Source organism: Leptodactylus fuscus, chromosome 4 (genome assembly GCF_031893055.1).
Source record: "Leptodactylus fuscus isolate aLepFus1 chromosome 4, aLepFus1.hap2, whole genome shotgun sequence".
NCBI lineage: Eukaryota > Metazoa > Chordata > Amphibia > Anura > Leptodactylidae > Leptodactylus > Leptodactylus fuscus.
The window spans coordinates 143,844,584-143,860,162 of record NC_134268.1 but is presented as its reverse complement, the minus strand read 5'-3'; the positions used below and the strand labels follow the sequence as shown (position 1 = coordinate 143,860,162).

General features: G+C 38.8%; 1 protein-coding gene across 2 annotated transcripts in view; it reads right to left on the bottom strand.

Annotated features, from left to right (window-relative positions):
- Window positions 1-15,579, bottom strand: part of BBS9 (Bardet-Biedl syndrome 9) — a 273,973-nt gene that overhangs the window by 126,623 nt on the left and 131,771 nt on the right. The window contains exon 15 of one of the 2 annotated variants that reach the window (XM_075271098.1): window positions 10,860-10,874. The exons of the other annotated variant lie outside the window; for it this stretch is intronic. Coding sequence (XP_075127199.1) covers window positions 10,860-10,874 — 15 coding nt within the window. The remainder of the gene's footprint in view (window positions 1-10,859; window positions 10,875-15,579) is intronic. 2 annotated transcript variants of the gene reach the window in all.

Below are 15,579 nucleotides of genomic sequence, written 5' to 3'. Positions count from 1 at the left end.
TGGAATCAGTAGGCCAAACCACAGACTCAGATTCCTCTATTTTTCCACGGCCCAATTCAGACTTCTGGTCTGACTCAGACTCCTTCACGAAAGACTGAAAGCCATGGTCAGAAGAAAGCAGGAAACCTCCTCAGTGATATCTGGAGCCATGTGTTGCCACTCATGACAGGGCTTCCAACTGGCATTTTTCAGCAGGACAATGCATGCTAACATACAACTAGGGTTTCCCTGGAATGTCTACTTCACATTGCAATACTTCCTTGGCCTGCACAGTTGTCACAGATATAGCCAATCAAGCATTTATGGTAACATATCAGATGTCAATTTTAGCAACCGACGATTTGTGCAGGATTTACAGGCCCATCTGAACCATCTGTGGGCAAATGTGCTGTAGGATGCCACAGAGAACCTGTACGCTTCCATGCCCAACCACATCTCCTCTCATACTCAGGACAGAGGCAGCCCAACATTTGACTCTAATATTGTAATCACTTACAAATGTAAGTTTCATTCAATTATAACATCTTTGTCAATGAGTGTGTGTATATATATATATATATATATATATATATATACACACACAAACACACACGTCATAGGTCTGTTGGGAAACAATAAGAATAAGACTTTTGTTATTCAGCACCAAGACTTCCAGCACCTCCTTTCACGCTCACTTCTGAGATAGTTGAAGTACATCCATTACATAGATGAAAGTCCCATCTATAGTTAATGTGAAGAGCATTTGTTGCAAATGATTAAAAGCTCGTTGTTGACATCAGCCATTAGCAAAATTACCTGCCACATTATAATTATTGGTTGCTACTGCTGGGAATTCATAATGAATTTCTGTGGCCACAGGAGGACATTCCCACCCCTACCCCTGCCTTAGGTGTCAATCAATGGATAAAAATCTGTTCCTTCAATTTGCTCTCCTTTGTACCTTGGATGCTACATAAAAGAATCTGTTGCCAGGACAGAACGCTTTGCTCTTACATATGAAGCATAATTCGGATCTGAGTCATGTTAGCCAGCAGCAGTCAGTCACTGTTCTTTCATCTTATCTTTAGACCTTAGAAAGGTCAGTACAGAGACAGGGTGGACGGCGTCTCATTCACACTATCAAACAACAAAATCAAAGATCCTTTGAGAATTGGGGATTCTTTTGAATCCATTAATGTTTTGGGGCACTATTGACCAGAACATTTTAGTGTTTTTAGGCAAGGGCTAATAACATGTTTCTTTCTTTATTAACCAGTTTACACCTGCATTTTGTGTTTAGATTGATATATAGTATATTATGCTGAAGCTAGGTATATCAAGGGGCTGTCACCTAAGATACAGTTCACTGGGAACTACTGATGGGTTAGTAGATTATTGGTATTTGTTACTAATCTTGGAAGTTCTTTTTTCCCCAATATGCTCCATAACGCTAAGTATTTGGGCTTGGATTCTAAAGTATTAAAAGACAGCACTTCATAAGTTAAGTAGTTATCGGTTTGTATTCGTACAATGCAAGTTTTTTACCTATAGCAGTGTATTTCACAATTTGGTCATGTATCAGAAACAAGGCAGAGCTTCCTGTGAGCGCACAAGGACCTGACTGCTAATCACATAGGTTACTTTCCTGCAATCTAAACCCACTCTGATAGCCCAATAAAAAGAGTGGGGTTAGTTTGAGGGGGTGAGACCTACTGGCTGATGTGGTAGGGTCACATGACAGGTACAAGGCAGTTCTTCATGTTACTCTCCAGGCGGCACTGTTCCCTATGTGGGTAATCTTTTTTTTTTTTTTTTTATAGTAGATTGTGAGCCCCATATAGGGATCACAATGTACATTTTTTTTTCTCTTCTATCCATATGTCTTTGAAGAATGGGAGGAAATCCAAGCAAACATGGGGAAAACATACAAACTCCTTGCAGATGTTGTTCCTGGTGGGATTTGAACCCGGGACTCCAGCGCTTCAAGGCTGCAGTGCTAACCACTGGGCCACTATCTATCTATCTATCTATCTATCTATCTATCTATCTATCTATCTATCACTACACACTATTTGATATTTTCTTTATTTTGTGCAAAACTGTTCTATTAAATGACAGTATTTCTTATCTAAGAAGGTAAAGCTGTTTTTTTCAGATTCACAGGATGCAAACACAGACAAAGCAGAATATACTCTCTAAACCTTTCACCTATAACCACATGAATAGTGTTGTAAAAGTTGTATTAAGGCAGTTTTCCTTCTCTCCAGGACTCCATTACATCCTGTGGTGAGAAAGATACACATTCCCAAATTTTGCTCTCCTATGAAACTAAAAGGTGCCTAAGGCTGTTGCCACCTGCTGTTTCTATTCTAAGAGCGTGAAATTTTCTTCTGTGTTATATTTGAGTATATGTTATACTTTAAAGTTCTTTGCTCTTATAATTGACAATGGGAAAATGGAGTCCATAATTTTAAAATAGTGAATGCAAAAGCTGTGTGTGTAAAGCTGTGTGCGTGAATCTGTGTGTGGAAAGCATATCATGCAGATATTAAGATGTAGTCTACAATGAAGACTCAGGCGCAAATGTGAACGGAGCCTTACGCTGGGTTCACACCAGCGTTCGGTCTCCGTACTTAGGTCTCCGTCTTCTGCAGGTAGAAGACATAAACCTGTCAGACCGGGTCCGGCCGTGAACACCAGTGAGCGTTTTATGCTCTCCACGGCGAAACCGTTTTTTTAAACCAGACACAAAGTCCTGCATGTCCGACTTTGTGTCTGGTTAAAAAAAAAAAAAAAAAACGTTTTGCCACGGAGAGCATAAAACACTCACCGGCGCTCACGGCCGGACGCTTTTCAAAAAAATGCCAACAGGTTTCCGTTTCCTGTGCAGTTTTGCAGTTTCGGACAGGAAAACGGAAACCTGTATAAACAGAGACCAGGCGCAGATGTGAATGAGCCCTTAGAAACGTTAAGAAAACAGATTTGGGATTAATTTATCTCAACTTGGTATTATGTAAACTCCTATATATTGAATATAGAGTCACTGAATACGTAAGGATTATAAGACATAGCTTTTATTATATTTTCAATATAAAAGAATGAAATAATATTAATAAACACCAAATTGTGAATCCGCAAATGTGACAAAAGAAAAAATTCTAAAAGTATGTTTTGACCCCTGATCTAATAAACAGAGAAGCCACTCTTGCTATAACACAGAAATTGAAAAATGCTATTGTATAGCACATTTCTTTATGCCATATATGCCGATTAGACTGTAACCGGACAGGGAAGCCCAAATACAATACATAGAATGGCCATTCCTCAAGCCCTGCCTGTTCAGCACATGACAGATATGATAAATACAGTCATGGCCAGAAGTGTTGACACCCCTGAATGTTTTATAGAAAATTAAGTATTTTCCCAGAAGATTATTGCAATTATATGTTTTGCTATACATTTGTTTATTTCCTTTTTGTGTATTGGAATAAAACAAAAAACAGAAAAAAAAAACTCCACAAATTATAGAATTTCACGCAAAACTCCAAAAATGGGCCAGACAAAATTACAGGCACCCTCAACTTAATATTTGGTTGTACACCATTTGAAAAAAATAACTGAAATGAATCTCTTCCTACAGCCATTAACAATCTTTGGACCACTCTTCTTTTGCAAACTGTTCCAGGTCTCTCATATTTGAAGAGTGCATTCTCCCATCAGCGATTTTAAGATCTCTCCACATGTGGTCAATGGGATTTAGATCTGGACCCACTGGCGGCCACTTCAGAACTCTCCAGCACTTTGTTTCCAGCCATTTCTGGGTGCTTTTTGAAGCATGTTTCGGGTCATTGGCATGCTGGAATTCCTATGACGCAAACCCAGCTTTCTGACACTGGGCCATGCATTGTGATGGTAATCTTCAGATTTCATGATACCGTGCACACAGTTAAGGCACCCAGAGCCAGAGGCAGCAAAACCACCCCAAAACATCTTTGAACCTCCCCCATATTTGACTGTTGGTACTGTGTTCTTTTCTTTGTAGGCCTCATTCCATTTTTGGTAAACAGTAGAATGATGCGCTTTACAAAAAAGCTTTATTTTGGTCTCTTCTGTCCACATGCTGTTTTTCTAGAAAGAATTTGGCTTACTCACATAGATTTTGGAAGACTGCAGCACTTTTTTATGTCTCTGGGTCAGCATTGGGGTCCTCCTGGGTCCCCTGCCATAGTGTTGGATTTCATTCAAATGTGGACAGATCGTTCACACTGACGCACCCTGAGCCTGCAGGACAGCTTGAATTTCTTTAGACTGACTTGATTGGAGCTACTTATCCATCATCCAAACTATCCTGCGTTGCAACCTTTCATCAATTTTTCTATTCTGTCCACATCCAGAGAAATTAGCTACAGTGCCATGGGTGGTAAGCTTCTTGATTATGTTGCACACCATGGACAAAAGAACATCAAAATCTCTGGAGATGAACTTGCACCCCTTGAGATTGTTGATATTTTTCCACAATTTTGGTTCTCAAGTCCTCAGACAGTTCTCTTCTCCTCTTTCTTTTTTCTATGCTTAGTGTGGCACACACAACACAAAGATAGAGTCAACTTTTCTGCTTTTCATCTCAGGTGTAATTTTCACATTGCCCACACCTGCTACTTGCCAGAGGTGAGTTTGAATGAGTATCACAAGCTTGAAAGTAGCTTTGTGTGAAATTATGTCCATTTAACCTTTGCTTCTCTGTTTTGTTGTGTCATTCCCATGTACACAAAGAAAATAAACACATGTATAACAAAGCATGCGGAACTGCCAACATTTCCCAGGAGAAATACTTCATTTCATTCTACATTCACTTACATCTATGACTGTATATACCACCCAACCGCCATGTCTATAGATAGACAAAGGGGAATAATGTACCGCAAATCGTCCACAGTAATATAGTCATAGATTGCATAACAATAATAAAACTCAGATACATGGATGAGAAAATATATACATTCTATGATGAAAACTCAATCTTATTAAGATCATGCGGGTGAACACATTCTAGTCTGTGGATCTATTGTACCTCTTTTTTGAGATTCAGTTCATACCAGTCTCCACCTCTTAATGGTGGTTTGACCGTGTGATGGCTTGAAACCTCACTGGAGATGTCCAGATCGAAAGGGATACATCAGTCTAAGTAATGGCAATACAGCACAATAGCACTCACATGCTACGCAACATACTTTTAGAATTTTTTCTTTTTTATCACATTTGTGGGCTCATCTCATGTTTATTAATACTACTTTATTCTTTTATATCAAAATTCTAATAAAAGATAAGTTTTATAATTCTTACCTATTCAGTGAAACAATTTAGTATCATGCAGGCAACTACAGTCTGGTAACAGACTCTGCACATTAACCCATTCCGCTGCAGGCATTTTAATGACTTCTAATTGTAAACATGATATAAATAAAATATAAAACAGTGTGTATAGATAGTTAGATAGAAGTCCGATAAGGGAAAGCTGTATTTTTATTCTCTTAGGATGCAAACACAGACAAAGCAGAATATATTCTATAAACCTTTCACCTAAGTCATCCTATAACCACATGAATAGTCTTGGAAAAGTTTTAATAAGGCAGAGGTTTCCTTCTCTCTAGGACTCCATTACCTTCTGTGGTGAGGTAAATACGCTCCAACGAAAGTAGAAGGTGTTGTGCTAATCTTACAAATGGTTTATATTCTATGAGCATGAAATCTAGATTGTCTTATGTGTTATATTGCATATATGTTACACTTCAATGTTCTTTGTTCCCAGTGCACTTATAATTGACAATAAAAAGAGATTATAATCACTAAAAGTAAAAGATAATAAAAAGAGGAGATTATAATCACTAAAAATAAAAGATACTACCGTATATATGACGCTGCCTTGAAATAAACACAAGTAATTGAGTTGTCCTCTTTCTGCTGAAATTCTATTCAGACATTTATTGGATATATCATTTTCTTGTTTTTGGTTTTCTGCCATTATAGATACAATTGGTTGTTGCCGTGGCACTTTATCTAACCTCCTAGTCCTGCGGTGATATTGGGACTGTTGGGAATTCCACATTAAGAGAACATGGAAGATGGATGACAAGCCCTATGGGAGCTATGTAAGCAACACAGCCCTGCCGTCACTTTTCTTTTACCAGACAAGAATAGGGATCTTAAGATCTATATAGAATAAAGGAGAACTAAAGGAATTTAGTAAATATTTAATCGCAGCTGGTAATGCTATTAGTCTCAGTTTGGGTTCACTCTACAAATTAAAGGGAATTTCCATCCAAAGGACAAACCATAAATGCCCAATAGATGGTGGTCCACAAAACCCGTTGTTGCGATAGGTGCTTCTATTGAGCATTTATGGGATATCCTATGCATATAGCTATAAATATCCACATGAGAATACTACTTTAATGCTAAACTTTCAGATGTTTAAAGAAAACCTGTCCCACACTGAGCGGAGTTTCTGCTCTGCATGTCATACAATAGAAGGAGATGAGCAGATTAATAAATAGTCTTCTGGGGGGGAAAAAATCAGTATAGCTTGTATTTCTATCATTTAAATGCCTACTGACATAAGAATAGGTCATAAACATCTGTATCTTAGAAAAACCCCTGACATATGCTATAATATGCAGCCCCATATATCAATATGTACACACATTCATGTATACATAATACCAGTTTCCTCTTCTTATAAATGTTCACAAATACAATGATACGATGATAATAATAATAATAATAATAATAATAATAATAATAATAATAATAATATATAAATAAATAAAATATAGAAAATTTCTGTGAAATATCTGACAAAATGTTGCGATTGTTAGGAAAGAAAATTAAAAAAAAAAAGCAGCTTTTTCATGTATTGTAATGTGCTATGTATGCTCAGAAACACAGTTTGACTAAGCAACAACTAGATTCAATAAGCAAACATTACCTTAAATTTACAAGAACTGCAAAAGTTATGTTACATGTAGAACAGCAGTGCCCTCTAGTGCTCAGAATATGCAGATCCCAAAACCAAAAATTCTGAAGAAGTCATATAATAGTAGTGCATGTCCAACATCGCTAGTTATCTATGTCTTACCAGGGGTGTAATGATAATAAGACAAGTATTTCATAAATACATCCAGTACTATAGAAGTGGGATCAGTAGAGAAAACAGCAACTTAATATTACCCGTGCCAAAAGATCCTAAAGTTACGTGATCTTTATGTTTCCACCCTCCTAAATACAGAAGAACTAAATATTATTACTATCAATTATAGTAATAATATTTAGTTCTTCTGAATTGAGCTACTAGCAACTCTAAATTCATATAAATGTTAGCTCTGCGTTGTTCTGGTCCGTTGGAGGTTACATATGGAGCCTATCGGCCCCTACTGACTAAAATAGGGTCCAGCGCTTTGTAACTGAAAGTGGCGAACAAAAAAGCTGTGCATACAGGACTTTTTCGGCCACTGATTTCAGGCAGATATTGTGATGGAAGGTCCAAAGGCACAAATGTGAAAATAGTCTTAGAGATGTTGAAAAAGAGATTTGGGATAAATATACCTAAATGTAGTATCATGCAAGCAACTATAGTCTGATAACATACTCTGCACATTAAAAGGGCTTTCTCATGAACATATATTTAAAACATATAATCAATTAAAACCTTTTTTTACAAATGTAAGCAATTTCTCTAACCATCTTAGTGGTGACAGTCTTTTGTCGTGATTGGTTGACAATGGATACAACCATGAATGCAGGAACTTTCTATGCTCAGAAAATTGCCCATTATTTCTTTATTGCGGGCCGGTTATCAAACAGGAACATTACATACATGAGATGATAACCTGACCACAGTAAGAAAACCATGACTACGTTTCTCACAAGTTCCAGACCATTGAAAGTTCCTGTGATCATGGTCGCATTCATTGCCTAAAGACTGTCAATACAAAGATGGTTAGGGTACGTTCACACAGAGGAATTTGCTACTTATTTGGGGGCGGATTTCAACCCCAAATCCGTGGTGGATTATGCCTAAAATCTGTGTTGCAATGGTTTTCAATGGGAGGCAGAGATTGTAGCAGGATGCTGAAAAAATAAGCGTCCTACTCAAACTTGCAGCGGATTCCAAGGCTCGAGACCCATTAATCTGGGCCTAATCTGCATCCGAAAGCCACAAAGGAATGCTGATGCCCTGCAATGGCAACCTGTTGTGGGTAGCACCTGGCCCAATACAGCGGTTAAAAATGAAGAGGAATTCATGTTTATTTTCCATGTGAACATTACCTTAGGGCTAGTTCACACGGGGACATGGACGCTGATTTTGACAGCGGATTTCGCGGCCAAATCAGCGTCCATACAATGTATCCCTATGTGAACTGCTCGCTTTTTTTTTTCTGCTAGCTCGCTAGCAGAAAAAGAAGCGACATGACCTATCTTTCGGGCGGAAGCCGCTCGCGATGAGCCGCGGCTTCCGCCCAGCCGCAGCGCCCTCCATGTCGGCTCATTCATTTGAGCCGACAGCGGAGGTGAAAGCCGCGACCGCGATGGTCGCGGCGGGAGCAGTTCACATAGTGTGGACATTGTATGGACGCTGATTTGGCCGCGAAATCCGCTGTCAAAATCAGCGTCCATGTCCCCGTGTGAACTAGCCCTTAGAAAGAAATCTTTAAAACTCTTCAAAATATTTAATGACTTATAATTGTAAACAGGTTTAACCTAAGTTTCTGAACACGATCATATTTATGGGAAAAACCCGACTTCCAAAGCCCAGCTCACCCATGGTGGCTGAAGAACACATGTTTTTGCAGGTAAAGACTCAAATGGATGGGAGATGAGCTGCAAGAGAGTGGTACAGCCACTAAACAGGGCCATCTGCTTCCAACTCTGTACATAGTGCCGAAAAAAACAACTGATCTATCTGTAGGTCATTGGATTATAAGTCTTGGATACATCTTTAAAGTTTGTCATTAGCATTTATTAACAGACATTTCTGTTCAAGATTAGGGGCTCCAAACACAGACTCCAACCACTAATAGTTTTACAGAACCAAATGACAAAAAGTTTCTTTATACTAGAATTCATATAAGGATGGTTTCACACTACCATCTTTGGGTCCATTGTTATCTGAGTAGAAACATATCGGTGTTGTCCAAACCAAAGAAGCAATGAACACATAATTCTCTTTTAAAAATATGCAAATCAGCCTGTAGGTGCAATAGGGGCAGATCCAGATTTCTAGATTTGTCTACAGACAGCAGGGACTTAAAATTTCACTCAATGCTAAAGTAATGACGATGGACATCAGTTTTAAAGAACAGCCAGAGCACTTGTGGCTGTTTGTAGACAAATCTGGCAAATCAGACCCCATTGCGCACTCTGGCTGATTTGCATATACATAAAAGAATTACCTAAAAAGATTATTACTGTATATACTCGAATATAAGCTGGCTTTTTCAGCACATTTTTCATGCTGAAAAAGCTCTCCTCGGCGTATACACGAGTCAGGGTCCACAGAGCACAGAAAACTGGAAGGACATGGAAGGGGGAGGTCCTTTAGTGCTACTGCTCTGTGATTGGCTTGTCATGAGGTCACGTGACTGTGATGTCATCAAAGGTCCTGTAGCCACTGGTACGTAACATCAGATAAGGTTGAGTCTAAATCCTAGTAGCTCCGCCCACACCAGAGTCCGATCACATGGTCATGACGTCATCAGAGGTCCTTTAGCACACTAGGATTTAGCATCTCCCCTGCAGATGAGTGGCCAGGATTCATTGTGTCTTATGGAAGATGTCTGTTATATGGAGGAGAGGAAGCTACAGTAATGTGACACACAGGGACCTTCCTTTAGTTACTCTGCCTATTAATGTCAGGCATTTGGGGTTATTAATTTAGTTTCAGTAATTCCATGTGCCTCACATTAATAACAGTTAACCCATTCATGTCCCTCATATTAACACCTGTGTGCCCCACATAAGGGTTACTAATATGTGAGACACATGAGGGTACTAATGAAGCACCTTAATTATGAAGATATCTAATTATTACCTCCATATGTCCCACATATCAGTAACTCTTATGTGAGGCACACAGGGGGTTAATGTGAGGGACATGAAGGGGTTAACTGCTATTACTATGATCCACATGGAGTTACTAAGCTGCAATGCACATGACCAGACTTTTTATCTGCAATGGTGGATTCCCCCCCCCCCCCCATGGCTTATAGTCGAGTCAATAAGTTTTCCCAGTTTTTATGTGGACACGTAAACATCATATCCATATGTTCTTGTTATATAACTCAATTTAAAATGATTAGCCATGTGGACCAATCCCTCTTTTACAGTAATAGGTATTTAGTTACTTCAAATTGGATAGGGTTTATTTGCTGACTGATGGGGGTCTGACTATTGCGACCCTCACCAATTAAGAGCGGTGGTCATATTTCCTGTCTGCATGGTAAAGTACATATACGCTGCCACTATGTTTATTTTCTATGGCACTGCAGGGGATAGCCAAGTACAGCACTCTGTTACCACCTGCAGTCCTATAATAGTGGAGTGGTTGTGCATTCATGACAAGCCAATATATTTATTTAGGGGTACACAGGGTCCCAGCAGTAGGACACCCACGTTCAGCAAGTTATTCCATATCCAGTGAATAGGGGGTAACTTGAAATAACTGGAATACTTCTTTGAGTACAGTTAATTCCAAGACAAGGAATGACGTGGGGTAGTTACAGGATTTGCCATGCTCATGAATATATACATCCATAATACATGCTATTAGCTACAGAACTGTAAATCTGAATAAACGGCCATAGTCTATTGTTCATTATTCTTACCTTCAGGGTTCAGTTCTTATGTCACATGCAGCAAAAAGGAGAAAAAAAATCACAAAAGGTAAAAAAATGTTTAATAAAAGAACAGCTGTACAAACTTTAGAGTACTTTAGCTGGAAAATAGTATATAGCATTGGAAAATGATTAATCCAATAAAGATTAGCTACCAAATGGAAATTTAATAAGCTACAGAAAGATGAGGTAAATATGCTATGAACAACTTCGCTCCTTTAACATATAGAGTAATCTGCAACGCATTTCTCCTCCATTCCAACTCAGGCCCTCTAGCCATGGAGACCTATACAAACCAGGATTACATACAGCATTTATTGACAGGCGGAAGTAAGCTTAATAAAGCCATAATAATGTTAGCAGTGAGTATACAGATTGAATGCTCAAGGTATACACCAGATCATATAACACTGTTTTAGTGTCCTCTGGCTGTGCAAGAACACAAAGCCCTTTTATTATGTTTATTATATATGAAGCTCATATTCATCTTTTTATTAACCAAATATCAGATAAAGCCACAAAACATAAAAAAAGATTAAAAATATATATTTTCTAGTTCTTCCATTCTTCTGGCACCTTGTTAATCCACAACTGCTCCTTTTGTCTTTGTGAACTTACTTTCATTATTTTCATCATTCTAACATATGAATGTAAACAAATACAATATATATACACACACAATTAAAAGACAGACTATCATGTCACCTTCATTATTAAAGTAGATATTTGCAAACACTACAGTATGCACAATGTTGGGCTGTAGACATCTTTGTCAAGACATATATATATAGTGTGAATATCACACATCACATCTACATTCGGTAATCCGTTCGGGAAGTCCGCATAGGGATCCCCTGAACGGAATACTGAATGCATTGACAAGCGGTGAGCTTATGAAACGACACGGACCCCTTGCGGAAAACACACGGACCCCATTATAGTCTTTAGAGTCCGTGTGCTTTCATAAGCACACCGTTTGCCAGTGCGTATTTCTTTCAGGGGGTTCCCATGTAGACTTCCCGAATATAGAGGTGAACCGGGCCTGACTTTGTACGTCAGTATTAAAGTATCACAAAAAGAAGTTTTTATCACAATTTTCCTGGTAGGGGGCGCAGTGAAGAGTGGTGCTACCTGCACCTCAGATTTACAATCATTTATGCCAGTTTACTGCCTTGAATGATACCTGAAATCTATCACGGCTGAGTTGACAAGTGGCACAACCTTACAATGTTCCAGCATTCCAGCATTTATCCTATCAAGCCAAAGGACTATCACCACTAAGATGGTTAGAGAAAATCTTTAAAAAACTGCAAAGAGTTTAATTACTTATACTTGCAAAAATATTTAACTTTTGATTGTCTACAAATGTAAATATGGTTACAATTTGTGGGAAAATTAAGTAAGTTGAATCACCACTCACAAGAGCAATGTGACAAATAACCAGGTGAAACTCCTCTACAGACTTTCTAACTATGACCTTCTATTATATCCCTGAGCTGTGAATTTATTCTGCTAAATATCTTACACTCTGGTTTTCCAGGTCATTACTTTGTAAATATACAAAAGCTTAAAGTAAATCAGCCCAGTCATGTAATGATAAATGTAACTTAATGCCCTTCAATTAACATGCAATATATCACATACCAGATGGGGTGCCACAAGGTGAAGCAAAATGCCCCCAGTTATTAAAACACTGATGCCATAATCATTCTAGGCCTCAAAGACTGTTTTTCTTTTTTTACTCTTTGCATTCCAGAGGTCATAACATTTTGCTTTTACTTATTTTGTTGAGAACTTGCTCAATGGTGTCTCATTTTGGTGATGTGCAGAGTCCATAACATTTGACAGGATTTCCCATCAAAACTACATACCATAGATGAACATGACAGAGCAGATTATAGGTCAAAGGGTCCATTAGTCCAATAGGACAGTGAGCATATACAAGACACAGATGAAGGTGTAAGGAGCAAATACAGACGCACTGTCTACTTGAACAAGCTGTTATAACCCACTTCCCCTACAACAGCCAGCGTCTCGCTCTAAGCTACACAACACTTCATTTGTGCCGTCTCACACATTTCACACAAGATGCGCAAACACTTAGTGTGCAATGTGGGGGGATTTACTATAGAATATGTACTCCAGAAGACTGGAGAAGAAGTGGGCCATTGACTCAACTTGCACCAAAGACGTGTAACTTTCTCACTCTTCTGACAAGCTCACCACTTTTTAAGACAGTTGGTAGAGTGGGGTAAAGATTAGAGATGAGCGAATATACTCGATCGAATACCTCAGCCGCATAGCTCCCGGCGGCAGGGAAGGTGGGAGGGGCAGTAAAAATTATTTAAAGAGTTATAGCTACTGGTATATATTGTGCGAGTAGGTGAATGTACAATGACTGGCAGAGGTGACAATCTTAATAAGTTCTCCTTGTGTGTTTAATATATCTAGATGCATGCATGCCTCATACATAGCACTTATATATGGGATGTATATATCACACACCAATGACATATTAGTTGCAAACATCTCACATATCACTCAAGTCATCCACATAACATATGCATATAGAACATATATTACTACATGCATATATCACACATCACTCATATACTACATGCATACAGAATACATCACTAACATATTAGAGGCATACAGCACATATCACTCACATATTAGATGCTACAGGATCCTGTATCGTTGGTACAGGGTCCTTACGAAATGACACACATTCTTCCCACAGGTATTCCCGCTGTGCTGGAGATGTGGGCAGGTAGAGGGGGATATGCGCCATATTTTCTGGTCCTGCCCTGTATTGTCTTCGTTCTGGGACGGTGTTAACCGGATCATTTTGAAACTAACTGATACTCCTCATCACCTAGTCCCGGCTTTGTTCCTCCTCAATCACTGTGAGCCTTGGGTGAAAGTCTACAAGCGTTCTCTGCTTCGATTTTTGGTCCTCGCTTCCCGTGCTTGCATTTCAATCTACTGGAAGCGAGTTGAACCCCTCGTCTCTCCCTCTGGATATTGAAGGTCAATGAGATAATGCGTATGGAGAACCTCACTTCTTTCCTGCTTGGCATGACTGAAACCTACACTAAAACCTGGTTATATTGCTTTGAATTTCAACGCTCTGGGAAAAATAAAACACTCCTGGGCTCTGGACCTTCCTCCTAGACCTGTGTGGTGCATTCTTTTCGTGGTTATCATGGATGGATACATCCTTCTTTCTGCCGTTTTATTGACTTTTGCTCTCCGGCAAGGGATTTAGGGTCCACAGAGTTTTTACGCTCTAGTTGGTTTGTCTTTCACTTGCCCCCTCTATTCGCACTCCCTTAATTACCCTCCCTCCTCCCCCCCCCTCCTCCCCCCCCCCTTTTTTGCTCATTCTACCCCTCCCCCTTGGCACTTCTCCTATTTTTCTTTGCCTCTTCCATTTCTTCTTCTGCCCTTCAGTACATTCCATGGCCGGACCCTCCTGGGACCTCCTGGCGGTCCGAAACCATTTTGTGTTGTTGGTATTGTTTGTATATTTGTGTATCCCTTTTTTGTGTGTTTCTTTTTGTTTTAGGTCTATTTCAGACTCTGTTGTATTGTTAAAAATTTGCAATAAAAATTTGAATTGAAAATTGAATTGTAATCTGCAAATCAGCAATATGTTAACATTACGATTCACATTTGTATTATGACCCTACTTACCATATGAGTGATAAAACAGTAACCTTAAATATAAGTAGATTATAATAGAATATGGGCAAAACAATATTTTACATATGCAATCAAAGCCACATTGGCTTTCTAATAAAAAACATACTTTGCAGATAAAAAGACTAAACTATTGGTCTCACCACGCTTTGAACCCTAAACTAAAACAGTTTACGTGGAGCAGGATTCTCCTTCTGTCGTGAGGTCTGTAGACACTTACATAACTAAACAATGCAGTACACATGCTTCTGGACAAAAATGCTCCAAGCACCGTGTGTTCTTGAGACGTAGAAACACATTACCCTGTAGAAGCATTGCAGAAATACAAATATTTCTGTGAATATGGCGCTAACCACATCTGTTAAAATTTGTGGAAGGGTCATGAATTTAAAAATCAGATTGAAATAACTGGCGTGTACAGGATGGGAGAGTGGTGGAGGCCATTATGTGCCAACGTCTTATCTGACCCTGTTGCCAGGAACATTCTGCCTGGATTTTTATTAATGTTTCTCAACCAATCATTTTCACATAAAAGGAACAGCCATGGCTTTTGTACAATGCAGGGTAGGAATAGCTCATTTTCATTTAGTAACATATTGGAAATATTATAAATAAATTCAGAATAAAAAACAAATATCCAAGTAAAGAAAAATGAAATATGGGATAAAATAAATGGAAATTAATTTAATGCACACATTCTAATAACAATCATTTTCATGTTTACATTTTTTCTTGTTGAGTTTGGGCCTATTAGGAATATTAGAAATATATTATAAAGTTGCATACTTAAAGAGGACCTTTCACCGCCTTCACTAACTCCAGTTTTAGTTAATAAGCACACGTCTCCTGCTTCTGGCACAGATGGACTTTCTTCTCTCGTCCCCACTGTATATGAACCATCACTGCATTTAGTTATGGTGCCTGATAGGCTATTCAGGCTCTGTACTCTCCAGCGGGCATTGTCAGGGTGTGATTCCGAGCTCCAACCAGAGGCAGAACTTATGCC